The following is a 20769-nucleotide window of genomic DNA, read 5'->3' on the forward strand; positions in this document are numbered from 1 at the left end:
ACGAAAAGCTTTCTGCAGTAATTTTGTGTATTTTTATACTTCATTAATATACATACATGTAAGAGCTTAATGATTTGACTAAGGAGAATGCAGAATTAGTCCTAACATTTGACTCCTTTAACAAAATAAACCATCAATATTTGCAATGTCTCGCATGGACTCTTCTCCTGACACATAAAAGGAGTAACTAAGTCTTCCTATGAACAATGATTAAAAGGTTCACCAGCAGAGCTCACCAGAAGAAAGCCACACATTTCTGCATTTGCACTGTGATGTAATTACTCTGCCTGCAAAACCTCGAAACCTAACAGGTGTTCTGCAGCACTTATTTGAATGAAACAAACCCTGAGAAGGCTTTCTAAAAAATAGTCACATCCATGGGTGTCACCAGTTTGTTCACACTACTATGAACTCTCAAGCTAAAATGCTAAGTTTGTTTAAATGTGGGTACTGCTATTGCCTTCTGCCAACAAGATAACACAAGTGCCATTTACGTCTACTAAACGTTTTTGTGTTCAGTAAAGAAAGGTCTAGGAGGTCTTCTCAAGAAAAAAAAATTGCAGAAAAACATCCACCTTGTTACCACCACATTGCTTTGCTGAAGATACTTGATACGTGGCAAGGAGAAGTCAGAGAGATGGTAATACAGAAATGTGTTTAAAAACCTTTTAGAAGCTGTATCGGCAAGACAGTTTGTTTATACCAAAAGAAAAGAAAAAAGGCTTTCTCATGTTGAAGGTCCTGTGGCTATAGATGTATGAAAAGGTGCCCAGTTAATAAAAAGAAATAAAAAAATAAAAAATAGTGCGGTGACAAGCCACCTGCATGTCTTATATGTGGACCAGAAAGTTCTGGGAAGCAGAAAGGCTGATCATGTCACAGTAAGTGCTAATACAATTCTCTACTTGCTCCTGGTCTGCACTCCATTTAGACAACAGGTGTATCAGAAATCCATGTCACGTTTTTATCTCTTGTAAATACTGCTGGACCTGCAAGAGAACAGCAAGAAGTACAAGTAACTGATACCATAACTACAAACACCAATGGCTAAAAATAAGCCTTCAGTCTGACAGGCTACATACCATCTGAATGTTTGGCCTCCTGTTTTTTTTCTCAGTCAGACACTGATCAGCAAGTGAATACATCTTATGAACTGAAGCTGCATCCCAGTCACTCATCTTTACATCAACATAATCCTCTATTGTTGCCTCCTCATCCTCAATTTCATCCTTGATACTTAACTACAAGAGAATTGCAACCAATGAGCAGAGAATACCGTAAGCATCTGAAGATCATAGATTCCACACAAACACTTTCACAACTTGCTTTTCACTTCTCTTCATTTTTTCTATCGCTTTTCTAGACAAAGAATTACAATGGTTGGGTAGCAGAATTATTCATCAGTATCTACCAAAACAACCTACAAGACTATAACGTGTAATAAAAACTTGTCAGTTTTTGAAGCTAAGCATGCCATATTGTCTCACACTGCCCACTCCTTGTGCTCCCAAAAGGACATTACAATAAACAGGTACCAATCAAATCAGAATCTAAAATGGAGTATAAATATATAAATATATAATTATATATATTTTTATATATAAGTAATATATATATTATAATAATGTATATAAATTATATAAATATATATTATATATAATATATTATATAATTTTTATATAATTATATATAATAAATATATAATAATATATATATAATATAAATAATAATAAATATATATATATACCTTGTGAGAAAAAAAAAAAAAAGCCTGCTTTTAAAAAGAAGATAAAGAAAGGAAAGAGAAAAGCTCAAGGATTGTATCTGACAAGGATTTGAGTTCTCCAAGGTCATCACAGTTTAGAAGGATAAATATTATGCCACTCCAGAAGATACAGCTTAGAGAAAGTACTCTATTAATAGTACACAGGTATTCCTAAAGCTGTGTATGTGTAAGAGGGTGATCAGCTATCCAGTAGTGTGGAACAAAACCAAACCAAAACTCAGTGCTGTTTCATACCTAGTAAACAACTAAGTCTCTATATGGAAAATCCTGGATTAAGCAACTTGAAATTTAAACTAAATGAAAGGCTAAATTAAGAGAAAGTTTGTAAAATTTGTAATTGGAAAGAGTAAACTCAGAGATAGAGTTTCCAAATTAGCAGGCTGAATTTCTAATTGAATATTAAAACCAAAACATCCCCAAATAGCCCTTATATTTCCAACTTCCCTAGGGCCAAAAACCAAGATATTTGCAAATAACTAAGAAAGTTGAAGAGGATGGAAAATGATGCAGGGCTAGTAAGAAGCATGAAGAACTGAAGAATCAACTGAGATGAATACTTCAAAATGTTCTGGTGAAAGAGGAACTATCAGGGTATTTGGTAAAACAAGGGTATGCTGGTAAAGTAAAATAGCATTGCAACAAGAAACAGTATCAGAACAAGGAGAAATACAATACAGATTGGAAGAGATGACCATGGGCACTGTACACTTTCCTACCAGCTAAGAGAAAATTTACATGACTATTCATTAAGAGATGTAATTTGCTCCTCTCACCACCTGTTAACTGACGACTATTTTATATGAAATGATCCTGGAGGGAGGAAGAAAGCAGAAAAATAAAAATACCAGTAACTGTGGCTCCCGGTTTTCATCTACTGGTGGCAAACCTGTTATTACTTCTAGTAAGACCTAGAAGAAAAATAAATGAATAAATCAGAAGAGAAGAATACATTAATCCTCAACGTAGAGACTGTTCAAAAAGAGGAACATGATCCTCAGCCTTTCACACAAATGCTCACAGGATCAGTAGCTGTCCCACTGCACTGCCCACTACACAACTGATTGCTTTTGTTGTCCCAGGCCTTCTTCTCACCATCTGCTACTAGCAGCGATGTTTGGCACCTTTCCACATCCTACAACTGTGGTGCCTCTAAACAAGATGGAAGAATTTCCCAGATACTCAGATACAGTATTTGGCCTACATCCCCATGGAACTAAATGCCGCAAAGAAGGGAGTGGATTCATTTGTCTCCCAGATAGCAAGCAGTTGTTTGGGTTTTTCTGACTGGCTATTCAGTACTCAGCTTTCAGTCAAATCTCACACTGACACCTTCCATTTGGTGATGAAACTCACTTTGGATTGTTTTCTTTAACATTTTCAATCACCTCTGTGTGAAATACTATGGAAGAAGTAGAAATGTTTTATGTTAATTTAAGCTTGCTAGAAGTTGAAATGTTATTTTTCTCTGGTCTTCCACGCACAAATTCACATTTTAAGATAAGCACAGCAAGCATTAGCAGGTGCAACATTTTAATCAACATATTCAAATGCTTTTAAACCACTCCAAGAGTAGAAACACTATTTAAGTGCACATGCACAGGGAGTAGGAGAAATAATAGATCAAAGTGGATTGCTTAATTTCAAACACTCTTGATTTTGTACATCAACGTTACATCAATCAATACAAAAATGCAATCGCATACAGCTCCCCTCATTCTACTTACTACCCCAAAGCTGAAGATATCAGATTTAGGAGTTATTTCTCCTCGCAGAGCTTCAGGTGCCATATAGGCTGCTGTTCCCACAACTCTGTCTGTCATGATGGTTCGTGTGAACGTTACTGATGCTCTTGCAAGTCCAAAGTCTGAAATTTTGGGCACGTACGTCTCAGTCAATAAGATATTTGCACTGGTGAAGAGGGGAGAAAAATGAAAAGAGTTTTCCAAAACAGTATCTGGATTTTAATACAGACAACTCTTTAGTAACCAAACGCAAACTGCTATTCTGAGTGTTTCTAGGAATAACAGATAACCCCAACAAAACACAAAAGAAAAACACAGCGAAATTGAGTACCGGAGCATGCTGGAATTCTTAACCGTTAGACCTCTACTCAGAACTAATAAAAGCTGGCTTTAATGGTTTATATCTATTATCTAATGAAATGTCAACTGTTACAAATTCCAGTGTCAAATGATTATCAATACTTGTATTCTCCTGAAAGAGAAACAATACTGCTTAATGCTGGAACAATCTACGTGCTGTGTTTCTCTTTATCTCCAGCTTTCTACTGGTCTTACAGAAAATCTAACAGTGAAAATGCAAGAAGTTGCAAAATGGAATTGAAGCGAAAGAAAAACAAAGCCAAATTCCATCCTGTAATACAACCAACTCACAGCAGTTAGAGAAGTAGAGCAGCATAAGGTAAGAAAACGCGTTCCTTCCAGGCACTGCCCATGTCCTGATGCTTAAGCAGGAAAGAAAGAAGAAACATAAGTTGTCAAAGCAGCAAGTACCTTTTATGGGTGAGCTGAAGCAAAAACTACTTCCTCACAGAATGGAAGTTCACAAAACCTATACAGCCTACATTTAGCAGAGATGTCAGAAGCCAGAAAGCCACTGAAACATTCATCCATGACACCCAACCCATCGGTTGCTCCTTGTCAACCTACAAAAGAAGTGGGGTATCTGTATCTAGGCATTTTCTTGAAACATTTTGACTGCTTTGTCATAGCAAAAAAAACCAAAACAATACAAAAAACAACCAAAGCATCAATCTTGCTGTAACAAATAAGTGGGCATACATCAACCTTAAACATCCTTAAGCTTCATAAACCTGATTTCAGACACTTTAATCTCTTCATATTAAATAGCAGGAAATAAAGGAGGCACTCAGAAATACTCTAGGAAAAAAAAAAAGACAGTGGGTTTTGATCTGAAAAACTCCCAATTTAAAAAGTCCCAATGTTCTGTGACAGCAGCTCTTTTGTTAGCAGCAATTGCAAAAGAACAGAACTCCTACGCCCCTTTGCAGCACTCAGATAACATTTGAAAGTAACAGATTACAACAGTCTCATAATTATCTTTAGAAGCCTGTGTAGTCATGTCCTTGTGGCACAGACAAGATTATGGTGAGGGATAGCACTTGCAGAAAGGATTGTGTCCTTGAATAAAGCACTGAATCTTTCAGTCTGTTTTCTCTAACAGACTTTAAAAGGGTACAGCAACAAAAAAAGCACCCAGTGTCAGTAGCTTTTACCTTTTAATGTCTCTGTGAATATGATTATTGTCATGCAAAAAGTTGATGCCACTGGCAGTACCTTGAGCAATTTCACACCTTGTATTCCAAGAAATTGGTGGAGTGCCATCCTTGAATAAGAATGGAGAAAGGAAAGCATAAATGTGAAAATCCAAAGTATATTTTTTCAAAGTATAACACAAACAAAAAAAAACAACAAAAACAATCCAGAACAACTACTTGCTACGTTTTATGGCTTTCAAGTAATTACTTTTAAAAAGATGAATGGTATAGATCTCTCAATTTACATTTGCTAAGATACAGGCATTTGTCACCTTTAGCTCTCTTCCCCACATTCTGCATTAGATTAATTCACCTGGTGCAAAACAGTTTACATTTAGCTTTGACAATAAAAGATAAGCTGCACTGCAAAGAACTACCTACACCTACGCACACATTGTGCTTTCTATCAGCACTTCTTAATCCTGTCATAGCATCCTGCTGCCTCCCTGGCTCCTCAAAGCCCAGGCAAGAAGCAGATGACATAAGCAGGAGTTAGCAAATTCACAGTGACTCCTGCTTTATCAGCAAGAACACACAGTCAGTACACACATTCATCGTGCATTTTACCTTACCAGATGAAGACTCTTTCTGAATTTATATTGTAAATTTGTACCTTTGTTTTCTACTTTAGCTTTCAGTTACCACTATTCCTCTCAGCTCACTCACTGCTAATGGTCAGCAAGTGGACAGATGAACATTTCTGTACACACCCCTATTGAGGACAACAATTTCTACAGGTTAACTTTCACTGACTAACACAAACTGATGTGGACATTGAGCTAGCAGGTTACATCCAGCTGATTGTTTTGCATCACTCTAACAAGTGGCAACTAGTCCTTTCACCAAACAAAGTCACTTATTAAAGGCCAGGGCCACAAGATACGTCATTTGATTAAATCAGATGAAAGCACTGTTTTACACAAGATATTAATTTTAAAAAGTACGCCCTGTTTCTTTGAGCACTTCCAACAGAGACATGCAGACTATGAACATCATGTTACAGCTACTATCACAAGGGCAGTGAGCAAAGGGCAATTTTACAACACAAAATCTAGGAACAAGCAGGGAACAAGTCAATGTCAGATGTAGGAACAATAGTGCAGCACCCTCTGCTCGTAGCAAGTCTGCAGCATAGCATGGACTTCAGGATACTGGCATATTACATTATACTGCTACTCCGCTTTAACTAAGCAACACTGGGCCAAAAACATCTGTATACCATGTTACTGGAAGACTAAGTATTACCATACATGTTTTACTTCTAGAACTCAGCAGTAGCAGAATACTGCTTGGCCATTACAGTTCCAAAGATATTTCAAAAATAGCTCTGCTTAACAAAGATTTTACTTACCAGACAAGCAAGTCTGTCAAGCAGCGAACCATTGGGCATGTATTCATACACCAAACAGGGCTGAGCACCATCACTTGAGAAACCAAGCAATTCTACTAGATTTTCATGTTTACACCTAAAGCAAAACAATTCCATTCAGAGATGCTCTGCAAATCTCCTAACATTTGTGATCCCCAATCCCACACTCCAGCCTCTCACTCACAGGTACCAGCCATGTTTCTGCAGCAGTACTTAAACGTAAAATGCTTGTGATATGCATGAAACATTCTCACTTAAGCTGGAAATTTAAGTTACACTGATAAAACAAAAAATAGGGACTACAGTGACTAAGGTTTTATCTGCCAACTTCAGACTCTCAGAAAACCCTACAGTGACATTTATGGTCCTGTACTTACTTTGCCATAATTTCTATTTCTTGATCAAATTGCTGTTTCAAATCCTGTGCACTCACATCAACCACCTACAAAGAGAGTACTTGACATCAATATTGCTGGATGTATTAAATTGCATGATTGCTCACAAAAAAATTAAATTGTAAGCCTTTTTTTTAGTTAGTTACACATAACAACTGCTTAATCGTTTATCAGATTTTTTTTTTGTCTTTGAGTTCAGTTTAAAAAAAAGTATCAGAACATGATTTTTAGTTTTTTGTATCACGTAACATCATATTATTGGAGTAATCAATACAGTTTCAGCGGTCACCAAGTTACCATAGCAGGCTTGGGTTAGACCCTTAAGACTATCTGATTCCAACCCCCTGCCCTGGGCAGGGCTGCCACTCACCAGACCAGGCTGCCCAGGGTCCCATCCAACCTGGCCTTGAGCACCTCCAGGGATGGGGCACCCAAAGGCTCCCTGGGCAGCTTGTGCCAATGCCTCAACTCCCTCACAGCAAAGAATTTATTCTGACCTAAACCCACCCTCGTCCTATCTCTACACGCACATGTAAAAAGTCCCTCTTCAGCTTTCCTTATGCCCTCTTCAGGTACAAGAATGTCACTATATAACATCCTCAAAGCCTTCTCTTCTCCAAGCTGAATAAGGCCAGCTCCCTTAGTCTGTCTTCATAGGAGAGGTGTTCTGTCTCTCTGATGCTGATCATCTCTGTGGCCCCCTCTAGACCCACTCCAACAGACCCACATCCTATTGCTGGGCAGCCCAGATCTGGATGCAGCACTGCAGGAGGGGCTCACAGAAGCAGTGGAGGAATACAGTCACGTTCCTCACACTACTAGTTACTCTTCTTACGATGCAGCCCAGGACACAGTCGGCTCTCCAGGCTCTGAGTGCAGATTGGAGTTTATGCTGTGGTTCAACCAGAACCCTTCTCCTCAGGGCTGCTATCAATTCATTTTATATCCAGCCTGTATTTTTGTATTTTATTTCACTGCAGTTTTCTATTAATAGCACTCACTAGTTATAAAATATGTTATTCACAGAAAACAGCTATTACAAAGACTAAAATTGCCTATCTCCCAAAGCACTGTGCCACAGAAATTAGAAGGCAAACCTCTTCTGCCCTTCTTGTGTGCAGGAGGAAGAGGGGAACAAAGGGAGCACCCAGCTCCTCCTAAGGACTCTCCGAGCCACTGCAAGAACTATGGAAAGGCAAAATTTCACCTCTGGTCACTGTGACAGCTCACACCACCCACAGGACTACAGGACAATGTTCTTGAACCCAACCCATATTTAACATGGTGATACTTTCTGGAAATGTATTACTCAACTCTTCATAGAGATCAAGTCTATACTATCAAGAACAAAGTTATTAACTGGAAAAATGCTGAGGACAACTCACAGCAGCAAGTTTCTTGACAGCCACATTTCTGCCATTGATGTAGCCTTTGAACACAATGCCAAAGCCACCTTCCCCCAGCTTATTTCCTCCAGCTGATTCTGGTCGTTCATCAAAATTATTTGTAACACTTTCCAAGTCGTGAAAGCGAAAACTGTGGAAATCTAGAAGACACAATTGACATTTAGCACAGAACCACATTTTCACTCAAATAACAAGTGTATTAAATAGATCCTCTACTTGCTACAACACAAATCTTGATGCAATGGAACCTTATTTTCAGAGATGATGAAGATACCATTAAAAAAAATGCAAATACATACATGTAATCAGCTATGCATAACTTTCTTCTCAGATAGTGTGTAGCAGCCTTCTGACCATATATTTTTTTTTTAATTAATGCTCATAATACAGGTAAATAAACTAAACATGAAGCAGATCACAGAGAAAGCCGCACACTGTGTCAGATGTAAAGATATATACACCACGTTTCTGGCAACAAAAGTTGAAACGCAGTGGACAAATTATATACTAGATTACTTTCTTCAGTCAACTTTTTTCCAAATTTCTTAGTCATTTCTGATAACTAAAATCCAAATTCAAAGCATAAGGTGCAAAACAGTCTACAAAATCAGTACTGAAAGAAGGCAACAGAATTACATATACAATAAACCAAATTACAATTTCAAAGAAGCACAGTATTACAGGTGTTGGAAGAGACCTCTGGAGTTCATCTAGTCCAACCCTCTGCTAAAGTGGGATCCCTACAGTAGACTGCTCAGGAGAGCATCCAGATTGGTACTGAACAACTCCTGAGAAGGAGACTCCACCACCTCTCCCCAGTTTTTCCCCATGTTCAGATGGAACTTATTGTGTTCCTGTTTGTGCCCACTGCTCCTTTTCTGTCACCATACACAGCCAAAAAGAGCCCAACTCCATACGCTCAAGAGCTGCCCATTAGATACTTAGAAGGACTGATAAGATCCCTTCTTAGTCTTCTCCAGGCTGAAAAGGCATCTCAGCCTTTCCTCATAAGGAAGACACTTCATGCCCTTCAAAGGGCCTTTGTGGCCCTTTGCTAGACTATCTCTAGAAGTTTCCTGTCTTTCTTGAACTAGGGAGCCCAGAACTGGACACAGTGTTCGAGATGCGGCCTTACCAGGGCAGAGTAGAGGGGGAGAATCCTCTCCCTCGACTGCTGGCCACACTTTGTAACACGCCCCCAGGATACCATTGGCCTTTTTGGCCACAAGGGTACACTGCTGGCTCATGGCCAAACTGCCATCCATCAGAACATGCTGGCACATCTCTGCAAAGCTCCTTTCCAGCAGGGCAGCCCCCAACCTGTACAGATGCATGTGGTTATTCATCCCCAGGTGCAGGACTCTACACTTACCCACTAGTGTGGCTACATAATATCTCATTTTCTGGTGTCTTATTTTCATAGGCTGTATTCACGGTCACAGAGAACAAGATTGAAAAGCAAAAAAGCACAAAGACACAAAGAGTCATTACTCCAATGCATCCCTAGGACTTATTTCACACAGGTGAAGGTCAGATCAGCATTTTAACAAACTAAGCACCTACCTGCGTTACTAGACTGCGCGTTACTATTTTCTTGACTTAAACATGGAGGGACTGAAGGTTGCTTCTCTGTATTCTGAGACAAAACAGGCTTTACAGATGTTACTTCTTTTTCCTGTGTAGGCTGTTGCTTCTCATGTACAGGCAAAGTTTCCTGTGAAGAAAGAGGTAATGTAACTTCTTGTGCCATCCCGACAGCTTCTGAAAATGGAATTTAGAAAAAGTGTTAACCAGATTAGAAATCAGAGAACATAAATAACATTATGCCAGTGTTTACTAAGATTATATTTTTCCACTGCATGTAAACTGTAGGGCTTTTACTTAAACTTGGAAAATCGTAGTCCACTTCATTAAAACTCTTATTGTAAATAATGTAAAATATATCCTCTTTTGATTATTTTGATTATTTTTGATTATTTGATTATTTTCACCTAATCATTTCTGATCATCCAGTTACTGTGAAGGTCACTAGCATCATATAGATATGGGAACACAGCACAGCACACAGTACATACGGGTAACAGTTACCTGGAAGCAGAAGACTTGCTGGTGCCAGAAACTGGTTCCTAATCAACAGATCCACAAGGTCACCAACTGTACAATTTGTTGTTCCCCAGTCATAAAGCAATTCACACGTGGGACTCTTTCCCATTTGCACAAATGCTTCAAATCTCCTTAAAAAGAAAAAATAAAGCTAACTTTGAAAAGAAAAGTAACATGGAGAACCACAAAGAAGGGAGCGTGATTAATGGTAAATAAAAAGACACAAAATTCACCATGTCTTGTACTTGTACTTGATGAATTGTACTTCAGCAGTACAGGAGAAGTACTGCTACATACAGACATACAGGAAACGCAACTACAACTCCCCATACACAAAATAACACCAAAGAAACGCAAACTTGAGTAAAAGTACACATTCTACATTTGTCCACAGCAAATAGTCTGTGGGGCTTATTTGGATTTCCTCAGTCAGTTCTCTGTGGCTCTCTTAGAACCGTTTGAGTTGGAACGGGCTCTCATAGACCATCCATAGACCTGCCCTGTCCTGAACAGGGACACCCACGGCCAGAGCAGGCTGCTCAGCGCCATGCCCAGCCTGACACCGAATGTCTCCGCGGATGAGATGTCTCCCCTCATTACGTCTGACACCATTTCCCCTCGTTCTATCACCACAGACCCCGCTGAAGAGCCAGTCCCCTCCTTTTTCACAGCCCCTTCAGACACCGACAGGCCGTCCTCAGCTCTCCCCGCAGCCTTCTCCTCTCCAGGCTGAACAGCCGCAGCTCTCTCAGCCTGGCAAGACGAGTCTCGCTTATGTCAAAAGCAAACTAGAGAGGAACTACGAGAGTTCCGTCAGGAAGCACCGTGTGAGATACGTCCTGAGCACTGCTGTGCACGCAGGCTGCCCAGGCACACGCGTTAGACACAGGGATGCCAATCCAGCAGCAGCGAACGCGGTTACGTCACGGGACGGCCACGCCAGACCTGATGTGCGCCTGGCTGTATCTGCTCTCTCCGGCCGGGTCGGTGATGGCCGCGGCCAGCCGCTTCCAGCCCTCCTGCGGGTCCAGGAGGTCAGCCAGCCGCCTCAGCAGCCCGTAGCGCAGGCTGCGGACGTAGGTGGCGGCGGTAACCGGCTGGCTCATGGCGGGGCCGGGAACCGCCGACGGACGGGGCGGAGCCACGGGTAGGTAGCCGGAACTCGATCCCCTTGCCGGGGCTGCCGGCCGGCCCCCAGCTCCCGCCGTTCTTCCGGGACGACACCGCAGCACTTCCCGGTTTCGAAGCCTTGACGCAACCTCCGCACGGCGGAGGCAGCGCCTCCTCCAGCTTCCAGCAGCGAGGAGGGCCCGCCCTCCCGCAGCGCGCCACAGCCGGCAGGCGAGGTTGGTGGGGGGGGCGGGTGCAGCTCTTCGCGGCCGTTCCCCCTCTCCCGGACGAGGTAGCGGTGGCCGGGGGGGGTCGGTACCAGCGGCGCCCCCTGGCGGCCGCTATGGGAGCCGGGGCGGCTGTGCCTGCAGCCAGCAGTAGTGGGATGATTTCCCTCTGTTTTCTGTTTTCCCTCTTAAAAAAAAAAAAAAATAAATAGTGTTGTTATTAATTTTTTCTCCTCTCGCAGCGGCGGGCAGGGGAGTCATGCTGCGCTCCCTCAGTTACGTGACCGATCATACCGGCTTTCGCGGGACGATCAAGAAGGCGCCCGCTGACTTCGTGGTGAGGGAGCTGGAGCTGCCGCAGCGCCCCGCGGCGCCCCGGGACGTCAGCCCGCCGCAGCCCGACCTGCCGGCAGGGAGTCCGCCCGCTGCCTCCGCCTCAGCCAGCGCCGGGGCTGGGGGCGCGGTGCTGCCCGCCCGCCGTGACCCTGTGTCATACCCTGAGCAGAGCCGCTGTGCTGGGGGCGTGAAATCCGGCCCGGAGGCAGCCGCTCTGTTGGATTCCCTTTTGGGAAAGCCCGCGAGTGAAAGGCTTACTAAATTTGCTTGTGATCTGAAGGAGGCGTGGGACTCAGAAAGGGGTTGTGATGTCGGTGCCGGGGAATTCTCTTTGGGAGCCGTGGTGGATAAGAGAGATCGGGCCGATTTGCACGGCGCCATCAGGCAGAGATTCCCCTTCTTGGTCACTGTGACAAAGGACAACGAAATGGTTGTGAAAGGAAACGCTGACTACAGAGAACTCTGTCAGCTAGTGACTGAAAAGGAAACAAGCGATTTCTTTAAATTTTTAGACGCCAAGCTGGAAAATTCCACCTTTTCTTTTGAGCCTGACGAAAATAAGGAGCACAGAAAAAAGGTTCACCACTTCATCAATAAAAAATTCGGGAAAATTTTAGAAACAAAGTCTTTTACTGTGGAAGATGTCAGTTGTAAGCCAAATATGTCAATAATGGTAAGGTTTAGAGAGAAAAGTTGCTCCAGAAAGAGGTCTGCTGATGGTTTCCAGATAAAACAAGATCTTTATACAGGTAAACATTACATTTTTAGTGGAAGTGTGGGGGTACTGTGGTGTTCTGCAGTAATACCATCAGAATCATTTTAGAATGGTCAGTATGGTCCAGTATGTGGATTTAAGAAGATGTGTTCAGATGCTGGGCAGTTTAGTGAGTTCAGATTTGGTTTTATGATCTCATTTCTTAAGGGCGTTGCTAGCATGAAGTCAGGTTACTGGAATTGCATTGCATTTGATCAGGTACCACTCTGAAAGCCAGCAGGGGGTTTTTATTGTTTTCACTTTGTTTATTGTGTCTTTATTCTTTTAATACTGAAAATGTCCTCTTTCCTTTAGTTTTGTGGAGTGGGAGTTGTCCCTGCAGTTGTCATGCTGTTATGGTTTGAAAGGAAGAACCTGAAATCAGCCATGGCAGAGCACCTGTATGATATAGAAGTGCAAATTTCTAATAATTCTGGGATGATTGTTTCAGCTTTCACCCTTCAGAAAGAAAATCTAGAGACACTGGAAGCAATCAGCTGCTTGGCTGCTGAACTTGGAGTTCTTCCCTCAGACTTCAGTTACACGGGCATCAAAGATAAGAAGGCTATTACGTACCAAATGATGGTTGTGAAGAAGGTTACTCCTGAGAGGTACTGATAATTGGGATAGCACTGTTCTAATTTGCTATTAAGTACCAAGCTGCTGCAAGGTTCCTAATGCTTTGTCTTTCCCTCCTCCTGTATTAGACCACAGTGGCAATGGCTTTAATGTTTTGTGGCTTCTGGGTATATACAGTGTAGCACTGAAGTGCCCCAGTGGAAATTTAAAGAAAAATTTACTGTCATACTATGAATATACAATATTATCTATCCTTCTAATTCATGATCATGTGATCCACTTCTTAATTTAAACTCATCTGCTAGCTGGAAGAGAGAGGAAACCTATACAAAACCCAACAGTTTTGTCTTGTGATCCACAGACAACAACGTAACTTACAGAGAATAAAAACAAAAAAGCAAAATTACCTTTAAAGTAAATAACTGCATTTGTACTTTGGACAGATGTTTATTTTGAGTGTTGAATATCAACTTCTATTATATTGTGCATCACAGAAACATGAGTCTAAGTAAAGAAGATGTCAGCATTCATGAGGATAGAAATATATTCTGGATAACTTGCTGATAACACAAGATGTTCTCATTTTTTGCCAACTCAGCGGGTAAAAAATAAGTATTAAGTTCTGCAGTTGCAGTAAAAAAAGTTGCTGGTGTAAAAACCACAACTTACTTCTTCCTCAACTTTAACTTTCAAATAAAAGAAACTAGAATTTATGCTTTCAGGGTTCAATACTAATTCAAACAACTATCAATAGTAAAATTCCATTGCAAACTAGGCCATTTGTTCAAGAGAATTAGCAAAATGGTTGCTTCCAAGCTGCTGGTTAATCAGGAAAAATGATTTACTGAAGTGTTAACATGTTGTTTAAAATGTAAGCTAAAAGTTTCCCTTGAATTTAATTACTTTCTTATATATAAGAACAGGGAGATTGAGTGGATGCTTTAAAGGGCAAATACTTGAGCCATCAGCTGCATTTCCAATTACAAGCACATGCAAGAGAATGCTCAGAGAATTGGTGTTCTGAGTTTGTTTCTTTAAGACTTACTTAACGAGCAAGCAAATTGTTTTGGAGACTGCTAGAGTGGCAGACATTGCTTTTTCCTTTTTCTTTCTTTTTCTCCTCTTTTATTCTCTTTCTTCTCTCATCTCCTGTTTTCATGATAAGCAAATTTCTAGGACTTCTAACTTCTTTGTTCAATAAAAAGAATAAAATTCACTTTGGGTGCCTTGAGAATGTTCAGTGAATTGCTTAATTCCCATACCTGTCAAGCTACAAAACATAACTGAAGCAAATAGTCTGAAGATATTTATGGACTGCAGCTAAATCTTTAGACTATCTCTAAGTTTGAGTTTACTTTCTCTGTTTTAAATCTTTTGAATTCTATTAAATCTTTTTAATTCTAGTGCAAAGGTGAAGAAGACATTCTATTACAAGTTGTGTAGCTTTAATTGCAGGTGGCTCATATTTTCTCCCAATTATTTATACAGGTTGAAAGACATTGAAAGCAAACTGGAAAAAAAGGGCATGAGAATACACAACATACATTCAGCACACCAGCATCTTAGACTTGGTCAGCTGAAGGGCAATCACTTTGATATAGTTGTGAGAGATCTCAAACACCACAGTCATGATTCTCCTGTAGATCTGAAAGAAAGAATATCTGAAGCAATGGAAAATATTGAGGTAAAAAGCCACTTGGCTGCAATAAAGAGCAGGGTTGCAATGGCAGAGTAATAGCAATATTTCCTTCCTTGTGATACTTTTTTTGCTATTTTATGGCTTTCTTGCATTACTCAAGGAACTGGGAGCAAAGCTACATCCTGAAAGGTGACCACGTGTGCATTCATTCTGTGTTATGGATCTCAGTCCCTAATGTGGTCAGAAAGACAGATGGGATGTTTGGTAGTAAATGAGTATTGATATATGGGCTGTCGTGGTACAGATCTGAGGCCAACCAAAGTGCTGTGTTTTACAGTAAAAAAATACACATGTCAACTGCTTGCCTTTTTTGTCACGTGAACAAAATATGGAGGCTTGGGGAAAAAAAAAAGTATGTAATTTCCATGACATAAATACATCTGAAATGCCTTTAGAAGACAAAGAAGATTCTCTGAAATTCTATGGATTTTGAGAGCAGACCCACCCTGAAGAAAACCTCATCATCAGGCATTCTTAAATCGCTGAGAAGTATAGAAGAAAGTCATGCAAAAGAAAAAAGTTTAGGTGTTTCCTATGGCAGTAATTTTCTTAACCTTTCTTTCTAAGCAGTAACTGCTACACAGATTAAGATGATAAATCCTGAAATAAAGACTTCAACAAAAACTATCCAGTGTGCAAAGACTAAATAAATGATATGTACTGCGAAAAATTTTGGAGATTAGTTTTACTATGAAAAAAAGAGCACATAACCAAGTGGTTCTTTAATGCTCTTCTGTCATCTACATCTCCCTTTTTTTTTGTTTCGCTGTTTGGGAAAATGAACAGAAATTCCTTTGGTGTCCTGCTTTCTTAACGTTAACCTATTGGTCAGATGGTGAATGACAGAAATGGCATCTGTATTGATCCCAAATAAGGATTTTTCATCCTGCATGGAAACAAAATCGCATGTTGGTCCTAGGGGAATCCAAAACAAGGTTAGATAATTTGAATTGACTTTCTGCCCCATGAATATTTGTTAGTTTTTTTTTTTGTTTTAAAAAAGGGTGGAGGTCACATGGCTGTGATTTTACTGCCTTCGTGTGACTTACCACTCATCAGGAGATTTAAAGTCCTGGTTAGCAGAAATGCTTACTCTTGCTCTTTACTATGTTAATAATCATGCAAACAATCTCATGAGAAAGAGGATGAGTATTTTAAGGAAAAAATATCCAACAGCTGCTACTGTTCATTACATCTGCTATGCTTCATTTGCTTCAGTAGAGATTTTATTTATTAGAGATTCAGCACATAGAAAGAGGTCAATTACTTTGATTTGAACTGTGGTAGTGCTTATAATAATTACACAGAAATTGTCTTGTTTCATTTACCAATTTTTTATAAAAGGAAGAGTAAGTCTTCACTGTCTTTTTAGATGTTTCTAACTCAACAGTTAAAATGTAATGAAACAGGAGTTAAGATTTATCTGTTATTTCTAATTTAAAAAAGCAGCGTATGTGTTTTGGATGTAAATGCAAAAGTTTGTGTGTTGCATATGTCACTAATGGTATCCATTATTTTGATGTTTTTAAAATATTTGTTCTCTCTAATTCTAGGCAAAAGGTTTTGTGAATTATTATGGACCTCAGCGGTTCGGACAAGGACAGAATGTTCAGACAGATCAAATAGGATTGGCTCTACTGAATGAAAAAATGGTATTTTCACTGTGTGATTTAAATACTTACTGTCAAGTTCATTTCATGTTATAGTTGCCATAACTGATGCTCAGTGCTGACCTTCCCAGTGAGCAATTTCACTTGTGACATGAACCCATATGTGTGCTGGAAGTAGTTGCCAAATCAGTTTTGAATCAGTTTTGAACCTTCATTCTGAATTAGAAAAATCTGTTTTAATCAGCAGGTGTAGCTGTAAGCTGTTCAGGAATTGATTCTTCTGTCTGTAGCGTGATTGTCATCATGCCTCTTCTCAAGGAAGTGGTTGCACTCTTACAAAGGTTGAACACTAAAATGAAGCTTATCTGGGGTACTTCTTGTCTCCTAACCTACAAACTCTTTATCCCACTGGAGGTCTATAGTGTTACAAATGTGGCAAGATACTACATAGGACCATACAAAAGGATTTGCTTTTTCAATACCATGCTAATTTATCTTCTGTATAGCAGAGACTTCTCCTTTTCATAATTCCTTGGCTACCTTGCCAAAATCTTAGTTCTAAGCAAATGTTCCCTGTAAGCTAAGGAGACCTAACTTGTTAAGTAACCATTTGTAAGATGAGAGTCATATACTTTTCAATGTATGTAGCTTAGTGTTTGGCCTATGTTTAAAACAGAATCAGACTCTTAAAAGTCAGATGAATACTTGAGTATTCTCTTCTTCTAATCTTGTTTTGATTCTGAGAAATCAGGAAAATTTATCCTGCAAATATAGGGGGAATCTGACATTTTGCATGTTAATATTAGGAGTTCAAACCACGTATCAATTCCTGTGGAGTAATAATATAAGTATCTACAGCAAAAAAGTAACTCAGTTACTTTTGAATTTAAAACATGCAGAAACTACTATTTGTATTTAAAATGTACCAATACACACTTGCACAGTTCAGTGCAGAGGAGGACAAGAATAAAATGTTAAAAAAACAGATAAACAGTGATAGACACAGGTTGATTTTTACAGCAGCAAATTGATTCTCTCCTGGTGTTGCAAGTAGCAGGGGTTAGCTTAATGTTTTCCCAGTTACTGACCCATTCCCAGTGTCAGATCAGTATAAAAGCAGTTGTTGCCTCTCTGTGTGACACTATGGGAAGTGCTGTGTCTGTGTTACATGAAACATGCTGGAGAGAAAGAAGAAGGAATCTTCCAGCTCAGTATAGAATGATGGCACAGATTTGTATGCATTGCTGTTTGTTTCATTGAGAAATGGTTATTTTTAAATGCAATGAATGTAAATTATGTCTTTTAAAGGTGAAAGCTGTAAAATTATTCTTCACACCTGAAGATACCGATGACCCTGTGAATAATGCCAAAAGATACTTTCTTCAAACTGGTGAGGCCACTTAAACTGTCTATAAATCTATTCATTGTAGGTACCATGAGGGAATGAAGTGTTGCTGCTCGGAGTGACACTTTTTATTTTGCTGCCTCTGTACTGCTTATAGCTTATTTCAAGGGACTCATTAGAATTTCATATCTGATTTTTGAAAATAAGATCAAAGTCAGGCCTCAGATGTGCAAAATAGTGGAATACTACTGTATTTCAGGTGCAAGACAGTGCAGAAACCAATGCTCTGTGGCAGTGTAATGCTGGAAAAGACTGCGATCATTTATTTTTGAAGCAATTTTGGCCTGCTTCAGCCTGTTTTCTTTTGAAATATAATTTTTCCTCTCTTAATTTAAAAGGAACTATGGAGAATGAGGCACCTAACTCACATTCAGCACTTAGCATGGTTGGGCATCTAATTTTCAGAATTTTCTATATTAATCTTATGTCTTGTTTTTTGCATCTTTAGGCCTGGCTTTTATGTCTTTTCAATTATGTGTTTTCTTCCATGCTTTCCCATGATCCACATTCTTTGTTTTTTTATCTGAATTCAACAAAATATACCAAAGACACAGTGTGCTAAGTAAAATGCTCTTTGTCATATTATTGTTATCATTCAACTTTCTCTCCAAAACTAGAAATTTTGAATTGCTCTTGACTAAAGATGCTTGAACTTTGGAAGTCTTCTTCAAGGTAGCCTGTATATCATTATACATTGGTAGAACAGCTACATTGTATAGCTTCAAGAGGCACAGATACTTTTCATTGCACAGATGAGATGATTATTCTGTGCCTTACACTGCTGTACGGTGTACTGAAAGACATTGGTGCAAGCTCTGAAAACAGCAGCGTGCAAAAGGTAAAAGGCTGTGCAATGGCTCCTTCAGATAATCACTCTTTAGAAGAAAAATTAAATAGGAAATATATGCAAAACGTAAACATTTAAACATTTAGATAATATAGTACAAATAGGATTAAATATAATTTCATCGTGGTTGAGGCTTAGACCTGAAAATCAGCATAAAGAGGTTATCTTCATTTATTTTTCTGACCTATTTAATCTGTTTAAGTGTGGTTTGTTTTTTTTTTTTCCTGACAGGAAGTATTAGAAAAATCAATGATAACTTATGTGGTTATTTTTGTTTATCTCAGAAGATGCAAAGGGGACACTCACAATGCTGCCAGAATTTAAAGTGAGAGAGAAGATGCTGTTACGTGCTTTACATCGCTACGGTGTAAATCAGGAAGGCTGTACTAAAGGATGGCTCAGTATTCCTCATTCAATGCGCATATTCTACGTCCATGCTTATTGCAGTCAGGTGTGGAATGAAGCAACATCATACAGGCTGAAGACTTACGGTTCCAAAGTTGTTGAGGGTGATCTGGTCTTCTCAGAAGAAAATGACGAAAGCCTTTCCCTGAATGACAAGGTGAGTTTTTACAAAGTAGTTCTTGTAAAGAAAAATTTGCTTAATATTTCTATATTCATTTACTTGAATACATTAAGGTGTCAGACAGTAATCGAGTGCTTTCATTTTGATTTGTCCATTTAAATACTTAGTGACAAAGCTGAAAAAAGTGAGCATTTAAATTTTGGATTACCACCAGTAGATATATGTTCTAGGTGCATTTTAATAGCCCTTATCTATTTTGACCATTTGTTTTATTCAACGGAGGAGGAGAAACAGAATGGCAAAGTTGATGTAAGAACTTAGCCTGCATGGTGTCTGATGCTCTTCTGAGGACCTTACTGGGGAAAACCTTCAGGGTGAACCTATATTCCTAGAATCATACAATGGTTTGGGTCGTAAAAGCCCATTAAGATCACCTAGTTCCAACCCCCTGCTACAGGCAGGGACACCTCCCTTGAGACCAGGTTGCTCAAAGCCCCACCAAGCCTGGCCTTGTATGCTTCCATGGAGTGTATTAACAACTTCTCTGGGCAGCCTGTCTCAGTGTCTCACCACTCTCACAGTGAAGAATGTCTTCCTAATATCTAGTCTAAATCTGCTCTTTTCCAGTTTAAAACCATTTGCCCTCATCCTGTTGCTACTGTTATCAGTCAGTGTAGATCTCAGTCTTGTTCTCAAGGTTAGACCTTACCATTCTTCCTGTGGAGGCATTTAACTTTCTCCTAATTATCAGGTAAAACATAGAATTTAGCAGTGTTGTACCTCATTTCTTGAGTGGAAATTCGTATAAATACGAAGCAAGAGTACTTCAAAGAGCACTGAACAATTTCCAGTCTCTGAGAAGAGTAACTGTTTCCATTGTGATTTTTCTTCAATAATATTTTTGGGAAAAGATGTTAATAAATCAAGTAGGAAAAACAGAGCTGCCAAGTATAATACTAAGTTATTGAGTTTAATATATAATCCTATTTATTGTAATACATTCCAATTCATTTTTTTCCTTGTGATCATGTTAACACAGAATTGTAGCTGACTTTATATTAATCATCTGTAATATTTTTAGATTGAAATAGATTATTTGCCCTTACAGTAGTCAAATAACATCAAAATCCTTTAAAATTTTAGGAGTTCAGTGTGTGATTCCTACAATAATCTGTATGTTTTATTTCAAGAAATTTCGTTTTTCTTAACATCTCTTTACATGTATTGTCAGGTTCATGTTGTCACTGCTCTAGAAGAGTCAGCTAACAAGTACTCTATACACCAAGTAAGTCTGTATGAAAAATTCTGTGTTGTTGATT

General features: G+C 39.4%; 2 protein-coding genes across 4 annotated transcripts in view; one reads left to right on the top strand and one right to left on the bottom strand.

The window, feature by feature from the left end:
• Positions 1 to 9: 9 nt before the first annotated feature.
• IRAK4 (interleukin 1 receptor associated kinase 4) lies at positions 10 to 11482 on the bottom strand. Its single transcript, XM_052667425.1, has 11 exons — positions 11303 to 11482; positions 10343 to 10488; positions 9818 to 10015; positions 8234 to 8394; positions 6831 to 6895; positions 6436 to 6550; positions 5043 to 5152; positions 3511 to 3694; positions 2632 to 2694; positions 1083 to 1241; positions 10 to 989 (listed from the first exon to the last, which is right to left on the bottom strand). Exons 1-11 carry the CDS (start codon positions 11461 to 11463, stop codon positions 957 to 959), a joined length of 1395 nt encoding a protein of 464 aa, XP_052523385.1. The 5' UTR covers positions 11464 to 11482; the 3' UTR covers positions 10 to 956.
• PUS7L (pseudouridine synthase 7 like) overlaps positions 11420 to 20769 on the top strand; it is a 21136-nt gene continuing 11786 nt past the window's right edge. The window contains exons 1-8 of one of the 3 annotated variants that reach the window (XM_052667421.1): positions 11420 to 11504; positions 11937 to 12779; positions 13236 to 13395; positions 14852 to 15047; positions 16616 to 16714; positions 17981 to 18062; positions 19209 to 19486; positions 20682 to 20735. In XM_052667421.1, the coding sequence (XP_052523381.1) occupies positions 11462 to 11504; positions 11937 to 12779; positions 13236 to 13395; positions 14852 to 15047; positions 16616 to 16714; positions 17981 to 18062; positions 19209 to 19486; positions 20682 to 20735 (1755 nt within the window). In that variant the 5' untranslated portion in view covers positions 11420 to 11461. Of the gene's footprint in view, positions 11505 to 11606; positions 11704 to 11936; positions 12780 to 13099; positions 13396 to 14851; positions 15048 to 16615; positions 16715 to 17980; positions 18063 to 19208; positions 19487 to 20681; positions 20736 to 20769 lie in introns of those variants that run through there. The other 2 variants (XM_052667422.1, XM_052667423.1) reach the window with 2 other exon arrangements.

Source organism: Tympanuchus pallidicinctus, unplaced genomic scaffold (assembly GCF_026119805.1).
Source record: "Tympanuchus pallidicinctus isolate F22 unplaced genomic scaffold, pur_lepc_1.0 scaffold8, whole genome shotgun sequence".
Classification (NCBI taxonomy): Eukaryota; Metazoa; Chordata; class Aves; order Galliformes; family Phasianidae; genus Tympanuchus; species Tympanuchus pallidicinctus.